The sequence below is a fragment of the Carassius gibelio genome, chromosome B8 (assembly GCF_023724105.1).
Source record: "Carassius gibelio isolate Cgi1373 ecotype wild population from Czech Republic chromosome B8, carGib1.2-hapl.c, whole genome shotgun sequence".
Taxonomy (NCBI): domain Eukaryota; kingdom Metazoa; phylum Chordata; class Actinopteri; order Cypriniformes; family Cyprinidae; genus Carassius; species Carassius gibelio.
The window spans coordinates 15,562,964-15,580,822 of NC_068403.1; the positions used below are offsets into that span (position 1 = coordinate 15,562,964).

Genomic DNA, 17,859 nt, shown 5'->3' on the forward strand with positions numbered 1-17,859 from the left:
TAGGTGTATGGTTGGTGTAGAGCGATAGAAAATACGGTCTGTACAGTATAAAAACCATTACGCCTATGGAGAGTCCCCACAAGGATAGCTGACCAGACGTATGTGTGTGTGTGTGTGTGTGTGTGTGTGTATGTATATATATATACACACACACATAAGAACAGAGTAAAATAAATATTTGGTCCTTGGCAGGTCTTAAAATGTGAAATCTCAAATGAACAACATGACACATAACACCACCTCAATATTTATTTAACAAAAATAAAGCTGAAATGGAAAAGCCATGACAAAGTGACAAAGTTAGGACACCCTTACTGTTAACATGGGAAGTAAGAGTGTAAGTAGCAGTCAGGCTCTGCTAGTCAAATACATTTGATTAACTGATCTTCAGCAAGAGTGAGCACCTCTATAAAAGCAGAAGTTTTGGTTGGTCAGGAGCCTTCAGGTGTGTGTTAGCACAATGTCAAAGAGGAAAGACATCGGCAGTGATCTTAGAGAAGCAATTGTTGCTGCCATCAGTCTGGGAAGAGTAATACAGCCATTTCCAAACAATTTGAAGTCCATCATTCTACAGTGAGGAAGATTGTGAAGTGGAAGACGTTCAAAAAAGACACCAATCTTCCTAGCAGTTTCAGCAGATTCACCCCAACATCAGACCATGTAACAATCAGAGAAATGGCAAACAACCCTAGAACATCACTGCAGACTCTTCAGACCTCAGTTAACATGTTAAATGATAAAATTAATGACCGTACAATTAGAAAAATATGGGACAAGTATGGCATGTTTGGAAGGCTTGCCAGAGGAAAGCCTCTTTTATCTAAAAAAAGCGTGGCAGCACAGTTTATGTTTGCAAAGCTGGATCTGAACAAATCATAAGTCTTCTGGAACAATGACCTTTGAACAGATGAGACCAGGGTGGAGATGTTTGGCCATAATGCACAATAGCACGTTTGATAAAAACCTAAAGAGCATATCAGCACAAACACCTCATACCAAAAATTACATATGCTGCTGGAGGACTGATGATTTTGGGCTTGATTTGTAGCCACAAATGAGTCGATCATGAACTCCCCTGTAAACCAAAGTATTCTAGAGGTCAGAATTGGATCATGCAACAGGACAATGATCCCAAGCACATACTGTAAGCAAATCTACAACAGAACGGCTAAAAAAAAAAAAAAATCAAGGTGTTGCTTGCAACAGTTCAGTCAAAGTCTAGACATCATCCTGACTCTGTGCATAAACAAATGCCTACAAACCTCAGTTAACTGGAGTAACATTGTAATGAAGGGCCAAAATTTCACCAGAACTATGTGAGAGAATGATGAAGTCATACAGAATATGATTACTTCAAGTTATTCTTGCTAAAAGTGGAGCTACAGGCAACTGAGTAATGGGGTGTCTTAAATTAGCTTTTCCATCTTGCCTTTATTTTTGTTAAATTTTGACACCGTGTGATTATGTCATGTGATATTGTTCATCTGAGGATTTATTTCCAAAATTTTTAAACCGGGCCAGATAAATGTTTATCATCTCCTGATACAGAAAACCATGTAATTTAATTGGGGTGTCCTAACTTTTTCATGTGACTGTATACACACACACACGCACACACACAAACCACACAGCAGCCCAACTGTGTCCAACAATGATAATAAAAAACACACTAGAATAATTTCTGCTGCATCACAGAAATAAATTAGATTTTAAAGTGTATTAAAATGTTTCACAATATCACTGTTTTTTTTGATTCGGATGAAATAAATGCAGCCTTGATGAGCATAAGAGACTTTTTATTAAAAAGCATTAAAAAATCGTACTGATTCAAAACTTTTGAACGGCAGTGTGTATTTGTATTTACTGTATACAGGTCCTTCTAAAAAAAAAATGCATATTGTGATAAAGTTCATTATTTTCCATAATGTAATGATAAAAATTAAACATTCATATATTTTAGATTCATTGCACACCAACTGAAATATTTCAGGTCTTTTATTGTTTTAATTCTGAGGTTTTTGGCATACAGCTCATGAAAACCCAAAATTCCTATTTAAAAAAATTAGCATATCATGAAAAGGTTCTCTAAACGAGCTATTAACCTAATCACCTGAATCAGCTAATTAACTCTAAACACCTGCAAAAGATTCCTGAGGCTTTTAAAAACTCCCAGCCTGGTTCATTACTCAAAACCGCAATCATGGGTAAGACTGCTGACCTGACTGCTGTCCAGAAGGCCATCATTGACACCCTCAAGCGAGAGGGTAAGACACAGAAATAAATTTCTGAACGAATAGGCTGTTCCCAGAGTGCTGTATCAAGGCACCTCAGTGGGAAGTCTATGGGAAGGAAAAAGTGTGGCAAATAAAGCTGCACAACGAGAAAAGGTGACCGGACCCTGAGGAAGATTTTGGAGAAGGACCGATTCCAGACCTTGGGAGACCTGCGGAAGCAATGGACTGAGTCTGGAGTAGAAACATCCAGAGCCACCGTGCACAGGCGTGTGCAGGAAATGGGCTACAGAGAAGCAGCACTGGACTGTTGCTCAGTGGTCCAAAGTACTTTTTTCGAATGAAAGCAAATTTTGCATGTCATTCGGAAATCAAGGTGCCAGAGTCTGGAGGAAGACTGGGGAGAAGGAAATGCCAAAATGCCTGAAGTCCAGTGTCAAGTACCCACAGTCAGTGATGGTCTGGGGTGCCATGTCAGCTGCTGGTGTTGGTCCACTGTGTTTTATCAAGGGCAGGGTCAATGCAGCTAGCTATCAGGAGATTTTGGAGCACTTCATGCTTCCAACTGCTGAAAAGCTTTATGGAGATGAAGATTTCGTTTTTCAGCACGACCTGGCACCTGCTCACAGTGCCAAAACCACTGGTAAATGGTTTACTGACCATGGTATTACGGTGCTCAATTGGCCTGCCAACTCTCCTGACCTGAACCCCATAGAGAATCTGTGGGATATTGAGAAGAGAAAGTTGAGAGACACAAGACCCAACACTCTGGATGAGCTTAAGGCTGCTATCGAAGCATCCTGGGCCTCCATAACACCTCAGCAGTGCCACAAGCTGATTGCCTCCATGCCACGCCGCATTGAAGCAGTAATTTCTGCAAAAGGATTCCCGACCAAGTATTGAGTGCATAACTGAACATAATTATTTGAAAGTTGACTTTTTTTGTATTAAAAACACTTTTCTTTTATTGGTCGGATGAAATATGCAATTTGTTTGAGAATTTTGGGTTTTCATGACCTGTATGCCAAAATCATCAGTATTAAAACAATTGGTGTGCAATTAATCTAAATATAGGAAAGTTTAATTTTTATCATTACATTATGGAAAATAATGAACTTTATCACAATATGCTAATTTCTTTTAGAAGGACCTGTATTAAATATACCGAAATAATGAAGAAATATACTGAATAACTCAGAACAGTTGGTTTAGAGCTCTTTATGTTTCTCTAATCTATGTTTGTATCCCTCACAGTGTCCATGTGCAGCAGCGTGAGCCCGTACCATGAGGTGATGCGCATGGAGAGACGTCTGCGGTCGGCCTCTGAGGGTGCAGGAGGACCCAGACTTCACCTCAACCTCAGGGATCCTCACTGCATGGAGGGCAACACTTTATCCAAGCAGAGAACCAGTTCCTCATCTTCTAAACTGGGCAGCCTGGTAAATATAATGCCATTCTCATTCTCAAATGCTCAAGCTCACATTTTCTAAAATCAGTTATAGATGAATTGGTCTATTTGATTTAAATTCATGACTGTCTTGTAAAACCATTGATGTAGACTCTCAATGTGTCTTTCCGAGGGATTAAATTCCCACCCAGTGATATAATCGCAGTGCTTAATTAAACAGACAAATCCTCTCACACCATTTTACCCAGCAGGTCAGCAGGGCCAGTATCCATGGGTCACTTTTCCTCTGTAGAAGGTTCCTGTGCAAGAATGTAGAGTGCCTATAATTTTTGATTTATTATTAAATCCAAATGTCCAAAATATTTAATAAAAATTTTAGTCATTACTTGCTCATCCTCATGTCGCTCCAAACCTGTATGACTTTCTGTTTCTGTGGAACACAAGCCAGAGTAATTATAAGGAAAAAATATATATATAAAAACTAATTTGAAATATGAATAAAAACTATTAATTACAGTGAAAGGGGAATAAAGCTTTCAAGCTTAGGAAAAACGCAAGGATATGAACACAAATAACTATTGTGTTACTTCAGAAGTCTTGTTATATATTGTGTGTGTGTGTGTGTATATATATATATATATATATATATATATATATATATATATATATATATATATATATATATATATATACACACACACACACACACACTGTTAAATGCTTGGATATGTGTAAAGTAATGAACCCAAGTTCTCATTAACATTCATCATACTGCAAGATACATTTTTATTTTATTTTTTAATTATGCTTTCATGTTCCACAGAATAAATAAAGTCAAGTGTGCAATTAAATAGAGAACTGTTGTGTGTATTCAAGAGGTTTAAACTTTACTTGAAAGGTTCAGGTTCTGGTGAGTCAGTACTATAGTAAAACTTAGCCCTGAAGAAAAAAGGACAATCGAATCGACTCTGAAATGTAATTGAAAAGCCCAAAGCAGGTGAAAGATATAAGAATATTTCCAAGTCATTGAATATTCCGCTGAGTGCAGCTAAATCAATAATTACGAAATAGAAAAGAGTGGCACTGCTGTGAATCTACCTAGAGCAGACTGTCCCGAGCTACTGTGGGAGAAGCAGTTTTTCGTGATGCTTCATTGTAACCTAATCACTGGGTCTCATGGATTCTCATTCCTCAATCACAAGTTTAGTTTCTTTAGAAAAACTCTGATCGTGAAATATCTAGTTCACAACATAAAACAGCCTTTTTGTACGGCAAGGTTTTTTTTTAAAGCCACCATCTGTTTATTTATTAAAAGACTCCAGAAAAATAGTGTCCTTTAATCTTGTCACAAGACCTCATAATAAACCTGTGGATTATGGGTAATAACAGGAGCACAGTTCACAGCAGGCCATTTGAAGTCCAACAGTGATTGTGTTGAAGTTTGTTCAAGGTGGTGGAGCACAAGCAGTTCTTTCATTCCTGTAGTTTTCACTAAGAACAAATATATGTACAGTGCTAACTTTTAGCATACTAAAGTTCTACCAAAGACGTCAGATGTACAAAGGCAGTGCACTCATATTACTATGAATAGGAGAATACGCAATTGCATTATAATGGTGGATTAAGTCCCGCCTTCTAAATAGGAGAGCCGGTTAAAGTAATGACATCACTGCAGTGAAGCTCTGTTTGCCATAGAAACAGTCACTGTCCTGAGACCCCTGCTGAGGACTGATGGCATGTGAACATTGGATGGGCCAGCCTGAAATAGAAGCTCTTTCTAATGTTATTTGAAAATAATAAAAAAACAACTTTTATTTCCCCATTCAAGTAGAAACGACTTGGCCTTGGACGCCCAAATAGCTGCCTGGAGGCATTGCAAATATCGCTGCTGAGTGAACAACCTTTTCTTGAAAGGGACTTTTTTACTGCACACTTTCCGCATGCTAAAACTCAAATATTTAAATGTACCAGTGCTGAGAATATTAACTGGTTGACCTCATACGTAGTTATTAGATGTGTAACAGGATAGCCAACCATACTAACCTATTCCTATTCACTAGTAGCTTGCTTCTTGAAAATGTACACTGATTTGAGAACAGCTGAAGTACTGTCACTACTGTGAACTACTAATAAATCCATACTATTACTCAAATATTTGGGGTTGGTAAGATTTGTAATGGTTTTAAAAGAAGTCTCTTATGCACACCGAAATTGCATTTATTTGATAAAATAAACATTTACAATATTAAAATAGAACAGTTATTTCAAATATCTTAAAGTGCAATTTATTCATGTGATGGCAAAACTGAATTTTCAATAGCCATTATTACACCATACTTCAGCATCACATGACCTTTCGGAAATCATATCTTAATTTGGTGATGAAGAAATGTTCCTTGTATTATCGAAACCGTTGTGTATCACTTAATGCGTTCTTGCTTAATAAAACTTATTTCCTTCAAAAAAAAAAAAAATGTAAATTTAATTGTTAAAAAAGGTTAGTGGTGACTACATTTAGCTTGTGCCATTCATTGGTGATAGATAAAGAATTCAGCTTGAGTGAGATTTTAGACAAAACCCTTACAGGAAAACATTCTTTTAATTAGTAAGGAAAACAATGGGTCATACTTTTGGCTAGTTCCTATAAAGTTATAAAGGCTTTGTTTTGTTTCTCGATAATGTAGCCTGCACCTGCACAGCTTGAGGCCAAAGTAATTGCTCTTGTTTTCCAGGGTAGCGGAGGGAAACGCCACATCCTGTCTGATTGTTCTTTAATGCTTGCTAAAGTGCCACTGCTAATTTGTCATCAAGTCATGTGCCGAGCAAAATTTGTGAGTGAGGGTTACCTTTACTCTGGCTGGGCTGACCTGGCCTTTCCATTTACATTATCCTGCTTGGCAGTTGTTCTTGGATGAGGCTACATCCTGAAGGCAGCGTGTCTGATCAGGTTTGTCAACAGAAATCGGAAATCGTAGGAAACGTGTTGTATGTTATAGGCCAATTTGAGGATCCAGATTCTTGTATTTTCGAAGCAGTGCTAGATAAAGATAAAAGGACATGTGAGTCTACTTTTTAATTGACGGATGAAACCGATTTGTTGAAGGAAAATCCTCTTCTACGGTGCCGTCAAGTTCAGAGACGGGGCAGCATTTTGCGTTGTGCAAACTGCACGGAACAATGAACATTGTTATCTGTGATGTCCGATTTGCGAATGAATGAGTCGGCTCTTAATGAATCAGTCTCAAACATGTCCCAAACTCACAAGTTGTTTGTAGGAATTGGTCTAATAACTGACTCACTCACTGAAGCGTGAGTCATTTTCAAAACGAACTTAAGCATGAATAACAGTGGTCTTTATTTATTTAAAAGAAAATCATTTGTTTTCTGAATGTTCCATTTTGAAAGCCAGTGAGTTGCTACCTACTCATTTTTATTTTAAGCCCTCTTTAAAAAAAAAAAAAAAAGAATTTGTGTGTGTGTGTGTGTTCTGTGTAAAGTCTTTTTCATAGATTTTTCTAAGCTGACGCTGTAATCACCAAAGAATGTAAATGCTCATTAACATACTTTTTACAGGGCTGACTCAAATAACTTTTTATGTACACACAAAGACAGACAGGAAAAGGGAAGTATTCCATTGTCACAGTGAGAAATTGTGGTTATGCTCACTGCTCTCAAGGGAAGCATGCCAGTTATTGCTCTCTGTGTTCATCCAACATTAACATTTGAGGAACTACAGTAGTTTCCCATTTCTGTAATCTTTGGCCAACACGCTTGTAAATCACATCAGTGTTGTTTGGTAATTTGGCTTTGCCTTTTGTAGCTTAATTTGCATCAAGATGGTTCTTGTTTGATACAGCCTAATTGTTTTTTTAGCTTGCAATCAACCTTTATTTTGTAGAGCAGGAGACTTTGGTCTTGCTGATGAATGAAACTTTTGGCAGCAGCCAGTGCTGGTTAGCTGAATGTGCCTGAAGGGCCTGAGTTTCACTTATGAAAAATCTGCCTTATTGAATCTGGCCTTATCTTGCGCAATACATTGTGGCCTAAACTTGAAACTAAAAGAAATCACTACTGACTTAAAGGGTCAGTTCACCCAAAAAAGAAAATTCTGCGATTATTTACACAGCCTTGTGTTGTTGCAAACCTGTAAGACTTTTTCTTCTTCGTAAAACGAATTAAGAGATTTTTGATGAAATCCAAGAGCTTTCTGACCCTAAATAGACCGCAACATAACTACCATGTTTAAGGCCCAAATGTATTTTGGACATTGTTAAAATAGTCCATGTGATATTAGTAGTTCAACGTTTTTCATGAAGCTACAAAAATACAAATTTTCTGCAAAGAAAACAAAAATGACTTCTTTATTTAATGATTTATTTTCCGTATTAGTCTTCGACACTTGTTCATGACGGTACCATGACCATTTGAATCATGTCTAATTTTTTGCCATTTCTCCCTACAGTTACTTCAGTATCTCATTACTGTACCAAGAGGCACGTGTTCGCAACACGTCTTGCAATGGATCTTAAGCGCGGTTGGGTTCAGTTCGGGACATTTGCTAATCCCTGGGATATTTGTGCAAAGGTTTTCCAACTCTTTGTAAGAATTTTTGGTGGCAGCACAGAATTCTAGTTCTGAATGTGTCTGAAGGTGTATCCTTGCATAACCTGCTAATGTGGAACCTGTTAGATTGCCTCCTCAAATACAGTTTTAGCGTTTATTTTCTCACAGGCATTTAAAAAAAAAGTTATTTCAGAAATACGGAGGGAGGAAAAGTTGTTTACATTGGCATTGAACTGTTTTGGCCTTTTTGTCAAGGGCCGCAGGATATTTCGTTAATAAGTAAAGCATGTTTTCTCCTGACACTGACATGAAAAGATCAGAAAAATCAATCTGAACATCGGGAGATGGAGAGTGAGTCACACCAAATGTCAGCTCTCTGTCATCTCAATCCCTCAGAAATAAACGCTTGAGGGAAAAAAAGATTATCTTTTCATCACCTCTTTCTTTTTTCATGCACGCAGACATTTTATCGTGCACTGGCAGTTTTTGTCCTTCGTTGTCAATATCTGGGATTAGTGACCTTGTTGATTGAGACCGTTTGCATGAATCTGCACATAAACAACCGGTGTTCGGCCATTTATGTTTACAAGGACATTTATGAACCATGACACCGGTCTTCTTCAGTATATCCAAATACGCTGTCTGAACAGGTCACTGAATAAGGCCATTCACTTCATCAATATTACATTCTTACAGAGATTACAACATTAGTGATGCATTATGTTCATTTTGTCATCTGGCATCGTAATATTTCACCGAGGTAAAGGCCAGGCTGTTTCATTTCCTGAGAGTCTTAATTAGGTGCCCAGCGACCCTTTAATTTCTAGCAAAGTCAAAGTTAAGGCACTTTTCTGTTCTGATGCACTATCCAGTCCTTTGCTGTGTCCTGCTTAATTAGCCACAGAGCTGCGCTTTTCCACTTTAATAGGAGATAATAGCTGCTCTTTTGCCTTTTTTCTTTTACATGCACTTTTAAATAAGATTAGCTTGAAATACTCCATACAGAGCTTTGCTGAGTCCGGCTTGTGTGTTAAACAACAACCCTGTTTTAGAGTTATTATTCTTACCTTTAGCTTTCAATCCTAAGGTATGTTTTTTCCATGCTGGGCACAAGATGGCAGTGTGACACTTTGAAAGGAATCACACAGGGTTTCTGCTTCTTGAGTGCATTTTTGTTGTGCTGTTTAGTCAGATGTGTGGAAAGGTTGCTGTGGAGGCGTCTTTAAATCAAATTAAATCCTCTTTTGTCGTCTTGCTTTAGCAAAGAGTCCATGACACGCAGCTGGAGGTTTGAGCTTAATTTAAGAAAGTCATTAGTCACTTCTAACTGCTAAGTAGAGACATTAAATTGGATTCTAAATAAGTCATAACTACTAAAATATGATTCTTATATGGATACCATGTCTCAACAGTAAGACACTTCTTGTTTAGTCCTTTTTTTTTCTATTGGCCTGAACATACAAGGTTTGCTTGTCCTCATTTTTACCATTTTTCCTGGTCTCATCACAAACAGATGGTACAATGAGAGTGTGTGTATGTGTGTGTAAGACATTAAAATATTAATATATTTTTCTGAACAAATTATGTTCTTTAAAAATATTAACAAACAATGCATTCATATATATTTATTTTTAGGTTATAACTCATATAAAAAAAATGTAATTTTTTTTGCAGTTAGAACTTGAAATAAGTCATGTTATATAAATGTATATTTACTATATTCTTTAATTAAAAATTCTTTAACTATGTTCAACTACGTAACCGCATTTGTTGGTGAATTATGGCATGTAATAAAATGGACCCAGGACCATACTCACGGGGCTCTCCTTAGCAATATTTTTTTATTTTGACATTTGCATGATATTTTTTTCCCCTCTCTTTTCCAGGATGTTTTGAATAACCTTGGCTCATCTGAGTTGGATGAGGATGACCTGATGCTGGATCTCGACCTCTCGGATGACCAGCGACCTCACCATGGTATGTTTTTTTACCAGACTCCAGTTGCTCTCTCCTTTTTGCTCCACACTCTCAAAGATATATTATGGCGTTTATCTCTCATTCATATTCATGCTGTTAAATCTCTGAAAATCTTGTTATAGTAATTACACATTCTTATAATAGCTGCATCGCTTGAAGAAATGATTTTTCCCATAGATATAAAAAGATAAGTCCTTATCCCCCCCCCCCCCAGCTTTAGCTGAAGAAGACTTGGGCAAATCTTTCAAATTTAATACCTTGTAAAATATTACACCATAAAGTTATGCATGCATACAATTGTGAATTAGTCATGTCGTCATCTTAATTTTCCAAATGTTCTGATATTTCGGGAGGAGTTACATCAGCACATGTGACGCTACACGTTAACATGCACCACAGGCAAAGCCTCTAGACAGATAAACACTGCGAATGTCATTGCTGATATTTACTAAAGCAGTTTTTTTTGCAAGAGAAGTAAATATTGCAGCGCCTGTGCATGAAGTTATTTTGGCATGCACTTCCCCCAGATCAGTGGTTCTCAGCCGGTTTTGCTTCAGGACCCAGATTACACATTGGACAAGTGGCGACCCAGCAAAGTACAAAATTTTGTTTGTTGTACAAAAATGTCTTTAAAATATAAATAAATCCCTTATTTTAGGGAAATAAAGTTGAAGCTTATTTTCAGCCAGAAGCTTTTTTTCCTTTCTTTTTTTCTTTTATTTGCCATTACAGCCCCACGGGAGGATTCCAGTCAATCCCTTGCATCATTCCTCAACCTGCTGCCTTCCCCCCTCGAGGCCTCCACCGACCGGACCCCTGGAAGAGATCCCAAGGAGCCCCCCCTCAGGTATCTTTTCCTCACTGCAGCTTCTACTCTAAATTTCACAAATGCAGTGTAGACATGAATGGTTTGACAGGGGGATAATGTTACATGCCCACTGTAATGATTCAGTAATGGTGTTTATCTTGTTGCAAACCACAAAATGATCATCCAGTTGTTTTATGAACATGAACTGATTTGCAGAGCTCAAAAATAAGGATTTTTTTCCCCTGCTTGTCCAATCAGACTTGTAGTTCTTATTATTACTTGTATATTATAAAAGGCATATTATAAATAGATTTAAATAAATTTGTACTTTTATTCAGCAAGGATGCAGTACATTCATCAAAAGTGACATTAAAGGAATTCACAATTATATATTTCAACATTTTTTTTTTTTTACTTTATTCATCAAACAACTATCACTGCTTCCACAGAAATATTAAGCAGCATATTTGATTTCATCATTGAAAATAAGAAATGTTTCTTGAGCACAAAATCATCTTATCAGATTGATTTCTAATTCAGGTCTTCCAGCCAGTGCTATCATACTTTTATAATGAATCTAGAATGCAGCTGTAAGATTAATTTAATGAGTCAAAAAGAATGCACATCACGCCTCTGTTTATCAATTTGCACTGGCTACCAATAGCTGCTTGCATAATATTCAAGGCATTAATTAAGCTTTTCCCTGACTTTTACATTAAATGTTTCCATCTGTTGAAATGACCTGCCCAAATCAAGAATCAGATAAAACACACCTCTTCCATCTTTATTTGAACCTCTAGCTCTAGCACTCACTGTTCTAATTCTGTTCTTAAAAAAACAAAAAAGTGCCCCTTTTAGACTTGCACTCTATTAATTTACTTATTGCTTGTTTTCTTAAAAAAACAAAAAAACAACAACACTAACTTCTGTATTCTTTTTTTTTAAATATACAATTTACAAAAACCTTGCTACTTCCTACTGCGTTAGGTTAACTGAGACTTGTTATAGGAGGTGCATATCATTGCTCTTTTGTTGATTTTGATTGCTTCCATTGTCTTCATTTGTAAGTCGCTTTGGATAGCATCGGCTAAATAACTAAATGTAAATGTAAATTATTTCTGAAGGATCATGTGACACTATTGACTGAAATAATGGCTACTGACAATTCAGCTATAAATAAATTAGATTTAATAATATTTCAAATAGAAAACAAAATTATTTACATTTTAAACATTTCTCAATATTACTATTTTTATTTCGATCAAATAAATGCAGTCTCGGTGGGCATATGATAATTCTTTCAAAAATAATTCAAAACTGTTTAAAATCGTCAAAAAATTGTCAACATTGCAGTGCAGAGATATTATTAAATTCATATTTGTTCAGTTGTTAAACTCTTTTAGGAAAATATTTCAATTTCTTACTGCTTATAGTTCCTTAGAGGGAATGCTCAACCACAAATGAGCATTGTTTCATCCTTTACTCACTCTCATGTTCTTTCAAACTTTTTTCTTTTGTGAAACAAAAAAGATGTCTAAATTTCTAAATCTTCTTCTTTTTTTTTTTTTTTGGTCCATACACCAAATATCATCTTCTATGTTCCACAGAAGAATGAATTTCATTCAAATCATCTATGCTTTAGTTTATGACATGTTACGCATATATGCAAGTAAAAGCTATTACATGTTTATAAATAAACATTTTAATAACATTTAAAATAACATTTAATGTATAAAACTGGGAATTTATTCAGAAAGTTTGAAAAGAAATGAACATTTAGTAGCAGAATCTTCGAAAATGTACAAAAAGCAGCAAGCATGTCAAATGATCCATCATCATCCATCATGTAAAAAATGATGGATGATATATTAATAGAAAGAAGTTTTGTTTTACAGAGATTTGCAGCCTCTCTGTATGTGTGGTTTAAGTATATTGTGCTATTCTGAGAATATTCATTTAGGAGCATCAGTGCTCAGTTGAGGGATTGCGCTGCTATGTCAAACAGAAGCACAGCTTCAGCCAGATTTGAAGCATTTTGCTGAAATGAATTCGCAGTGTAACAAATAAACTACAGCGATCGCTAACTAGCATGCCAAGAAATACAGTCATGACAGTGTTGACATGAGAATAAGCTAATTTATACAGTTGTGTTCTCCGTGGAAGCGAGTCCTGCTTCATCCACTGCTTTGCATCTTGTTCCCTAAACTATCAAACTTTCTCTGATGTATTGACATGGGCATTGACTGACTGCGCCGACAGTTTGTATGATTTGATAACGTTCTCTCAAACTCGGGTCTGCTCTGACTGGCAGTTTCATCCTCATGCGTAATGACAGCAGAGTCATTTCAGAGCCGGATGAATCCCATGTGGACACAGAGCAAATTATATTAGCATGGAAATTAGCCTAGAAAATTGAATACATTTTCCTGACCTTATAATTATTTGTACAGTTTTTAGAGCATGCCCCAAAATAGAGCCGGTTTATTTAGAAATGATTACAGAATGTACTGAAACTACTACATTTCAGCTACTTGTAATAAGTCCTTTATTTGTGTTCTGTGTAAGTAGAAGGTTTAATGTTTTAAATGCAACACCGCTGCGCCAAATATTACCTTATATTGCTGAAAGGTTATGAGAAGTACTTTTCCAAACCTACACTGTTATATGACATTTTATAGTATATTTGAGCTAGCGAATGCCTCATAAAAGCCGTGCTGCTTCTGGAAAGTGTATTTTCGCCTTGTCAGCAGGTGGTGATTGAATGACCTTGTCTTGATATCTTTGACACAGTCTTGAATGAGATTTCTTACCGAGTAGCCCCGCAAGCTCCTTTTTTTGCGTTATTGCTACATTTGAGGAAGTTCTGTATTTATTTTCTAAATTGATGGCACCCCAGGACCGTTCTGTTCTCATTCTGTTAAAGATCTCACAATTTGTGCACAAAGGTCTAGGCTTTTTCATCGTCAGCTGGGCTATTGCTATTCATGCCTGGCTAGCTTATATTATTAGTAATTATTTTTGGCATGGTGTGATGTATTCACAGTGCATTTAAAGGGATAGCTCACAAAAAAATAACATTTCTGTTTATTTACTTATGCAGTTTTAAACATGCCATTACTTTTCTGTAAAAAAAACAAACAAAAGCAATATCTATAAATGTGTAGTATCTTGTAGTTTTTTTTTTACACTTTTATTTTTTATAAACAACAGTTCATAGCGTTTTTAAACCAAAAGTACAGAAAAAGCACAACCAGTATATATGACTTACACAATACTTGAGTCTTCTGATACTGTATAATAGCTTATGTAAGAAATACATACACTGAAATGTGGGTTATTTTTTTAATGGGAATTTGGAAATGTTTTCTCTCACTGCGTCTCTCAAATATCATACTACAAACAGTTAAAGGGTCAGTAAGACATATGTTCTATTTATTTACTTTGAGATATTACATTCATCAAAACTGACATATTTTGTAAATGTATGGATTGTCTTTACTTTTCAAAATAATGCTTTACTTTTAAAAAAGATGAAATTGATGATGATAATAATTGTTTCTTAAGTGTATCTTGACCACCTTATTAGAATAATTTCTGAAGGATCGTGTGACAATAAAGACTGGAGTAAATGTATTGGTAAATTACATGTGAAAAATATTTTACAATAAAAAGCAATTATTTTTAATTGCAATAATATTTCACAGTACTACAATATTTTTTCTTAAATAAATACAGGGGGTATAACAGATTCGGTTTTTGAAAACATAACATCCTCCCAAACATTAGCAAACGTTTTTGAACAGTAGTGTATTTAGATGCATCACATTTGGGTATGACACGAATCTGAATAATGACTTAAATTTTGGTCTGTTCCCTGTACACAAAACCTCTGAAGAATATAGCTCACCAGTCATGGATTTTTCTTTTTATTTACTGGAGCTCTGCCTGCCATGATCACAGTGAACTACTGTTGTATGGAAGAAGAATGCATGCCATAAAGGCAGCACACTGCTTTGGAACAACACGAGAATGAGTAAATAATCGCAAACTTTCATCTTTTGCCGTACTATTCTTTTTGTTTCTCTTAGCATCTAATAATTCACCCAGCATTGAAAATAATGAAACTCAAAAGAAGTAAAGTAGTTGGCTTTTTCCTCGTGTTTGTCAAATCCATCATTCGGAAGACGGGAGAGAAACGGCTTCAAAGATGCATGGGATTGCGGTATAGTGTCATTATGGCGGGGAGGTGTCAGCTAGTATAGATGTCTTTAATGGACAGTGGCTGGGAGGCCTGTTTTCTGCTGTGAGTCAGCTCAGCTTGAGTTGAGGATGCACTGTTTGATGGGCTATAATCCTACACCCTGACTAAGTGACAAGATATATTATCCCAAGGCGAAATCTGGGCTGTTGGTGTGGAAAACGCATCAGCCGTCAGCGAGACTGATGCACAGCAGCTCGTGTTATGTTTTTCTCGCTCAGATACGCTGCGCTAGCCCATTTTACAGCTCTGAAGAGAGGCAGAAGGAAGTGTTTTGCTCTGTGAACGGAGGCAGAGAGATGAAGCTATAGGAAGAGACGAAAAAAAGAGCTCCGTCTATCTTAGCAGTGCTGCCAAAGACAGTGTAAAGGTTATGATTGGGTTTCTCTTATACAGCTTTCATACCAAGAGAGAGAGTCACAGAAACGGAAATCCTCAACCGTATCTTTTTTTTTTGGTCATTTTGTGAGGAACAAAATGACCAATTCTTAATGCGGTTTGATCAGATTTAGTTATACTATCAGCAAGGTCGTCTAGGAGGAAAAAAATCTAATTGTTCATAAGACCCATTCAGTTTCCTTATACGCTTTCTCTAAATCATATTTTGTTCGTCTTTTCTTTAGAGGTGCACTCAGTCATTTTTTCCTCATTAAAAGTTTCACGTAAGTTTTTTTTTAAATACAACTTTAAGACTTTAGTAAGAACTTACAGTAAGACCCTTCCTGGTGACTTCCATGAACAGGCATGTTCTGGACTGCATGCATGGAAAAAGGGCATTCGTCTGAAGTTCCCAACAACATTCTAGCTATTTTTGATTAATAAGTAAAATATAGATGACTTACTACCATAAGGGTGCAAGTTTGATTCACTAAACATATAAACAGCCATTTGTAAATGTGTAATTCATGATGTAGAACTAAATGGGAACGTCTCAAGTCATGTACAGTATATCACAGATATTTTACTTGTAAATGAAAACCATATTTCTTAAAACCCATTAGCAATCCCTGAGGGAACTCTGTAATTAGAGAACATCCTAATTGTCAACCTTGTATAGGACTCAACTGAACCGCTCTATTAATGCACTTCTACTGCTACTCTTACTATTTATATAATGATTTGTTATTATATATATATATATATATATATATATATATATATATATATATATATATATATATATATATATATATATATATATAATATGGTTAAATATAATTACAGTTAAATTATACTTAATAATAATTATCAAGAATGTATAATTATTACATCAAATGTTATTATTATATATTAATAGTACTACTACTACTACTACTACTACCAGTGATGGGAATAACGGCGTTATAAATAACGTCGTTACTAACGGCATTACTTTTTCCAGTAACGAGTAATCTAATTGATTACTCTTCTCATCTTAATAACGCCGTTACCGTTACTGCCAAAAAATGCGGCGCGTTACTATAACTGATGATGAAGCTGTTTTTTTTTTTTCATCAGACCAACTAGATCTCTGAGCGAGAGGCAAATACTTTTTTTTACTGTTCTTCCTTGGTTAGTGGGCAGAGCACGAGACAAGCGCATAAATGCTGACGATTGGCTGAGGTAGAGTAAAATTTCATTGTAAGCCAATCAGAGGTAGAGTTGGGCGGGTTTTCGAAAGCACGCATAGTAGTGATGGGAATTCGGCTCTTTTGACTCAGCTCCAGGGGCGTGTCTAGGGGGAGGCTGGGGGAGGCAGTGCCTCCCCTAGGATAACCCATGCCTCCCCGAGAAACGGACTGTCCCGCTGATGATAAATAAACATTTAAAAGTTGATTGTTTTGTGCATATTTTTCCATCAGTAGCAGATGAGTCTGACCCAACAAAAATCCAGTTTGGCGCTGTTTGACAGTGCGCGCGCGCTTCAGGCTTACAGGTTCAGAAAAAGTGCCTGGCAGAGCCTTAGAGGCAGTGGCGTGTCCACAAGGGTGGCACAAATGAGCTTTGCCACTCCAGTTGCCACCCCAAAACAGTGTATGGGATCGAAGTGCATTGAGAGCGGAACATCGTGATTTTGACTGAAACAGGGTTTTTTGAAAGTCAGTGAATTCTGCGACTACGACTTTGAGGTCCAACGCTAAAGTGCCCTCGCGGTCCGGTCTGCCCCCTGTCCTCAATTTCTGCCGGGGGTAGTATATTAATATTTCTGGTTGTGGACGATAAAAATGTCTCCACGATCTGATTTTGAAGAAATATTGTTGCATTGTGCCGCAGCGCACATTCTATCAGCTGCAGTTCTGGCGCCACGGAATTATTATAATATATTAACATAAGTGTTAACTCAGCGGTAGAGTTACTCAAAAGAGGATACTGCACTTATTCACAATTTTTTTTTTTTTTTTTTTTTTTTTGCATCTGCTTTAAATCCTTACTGCTTATTTAAAAGTTTCATTCGTGTGCTTTTCTGACGTTCGGTTCTTCTAAGCACAATCAAAGCGCGGCACGAAAACGAAAAAGCCCTTCAAACTGTGCCTGATTTCGAAGTTATGTCCTGTGCTAATACTGTCGAAACACACAAGGTTTATGTATAGACTTCGTTGGATATGTCTAAAATGAAAGTAAACAACTGAAAGAG

At 36.5% G+C, this 17,859-nt stretch overlaps 1 protein-coding gene across 4 annotated transcripts in view; it reads left to right on the forward strand.

The window, feature by feature from the left end:
• The window catches only part of ccser1 (coiled-coil serine-rich protein 1), a 78,037-nt gene that overhangs the window by 7,187 nt on the left and 52,991 nt on the right, over positions 1-17,859 (forward strand). For 3 of the 4 annotated variants that reach the window (XM_052564134.1, XM_052564136.1, XM_052564137.1), the window contains exons 3-6: positions 3,486-3,670; positions 10,089-10,179; positions 10,707-10,775; positions 10,912-11,026. In XM_052564134.1, coding sequence (XP_052420094.1) covers positions 3,486-3,670; positions 10,089-10,179; positions 10,707-10,775; positions 10,912-11,026 — 460 coding nt within the window. The remainder of the gene's footprint in view (positions 1-3,485; positions 3,671-10,088; positions 10,180-10,706; positions 10,776-10,911; positions 11,027-17,859) is intronic. The other variant, XM_052564135.1, reaches the window with a different exon arrangement.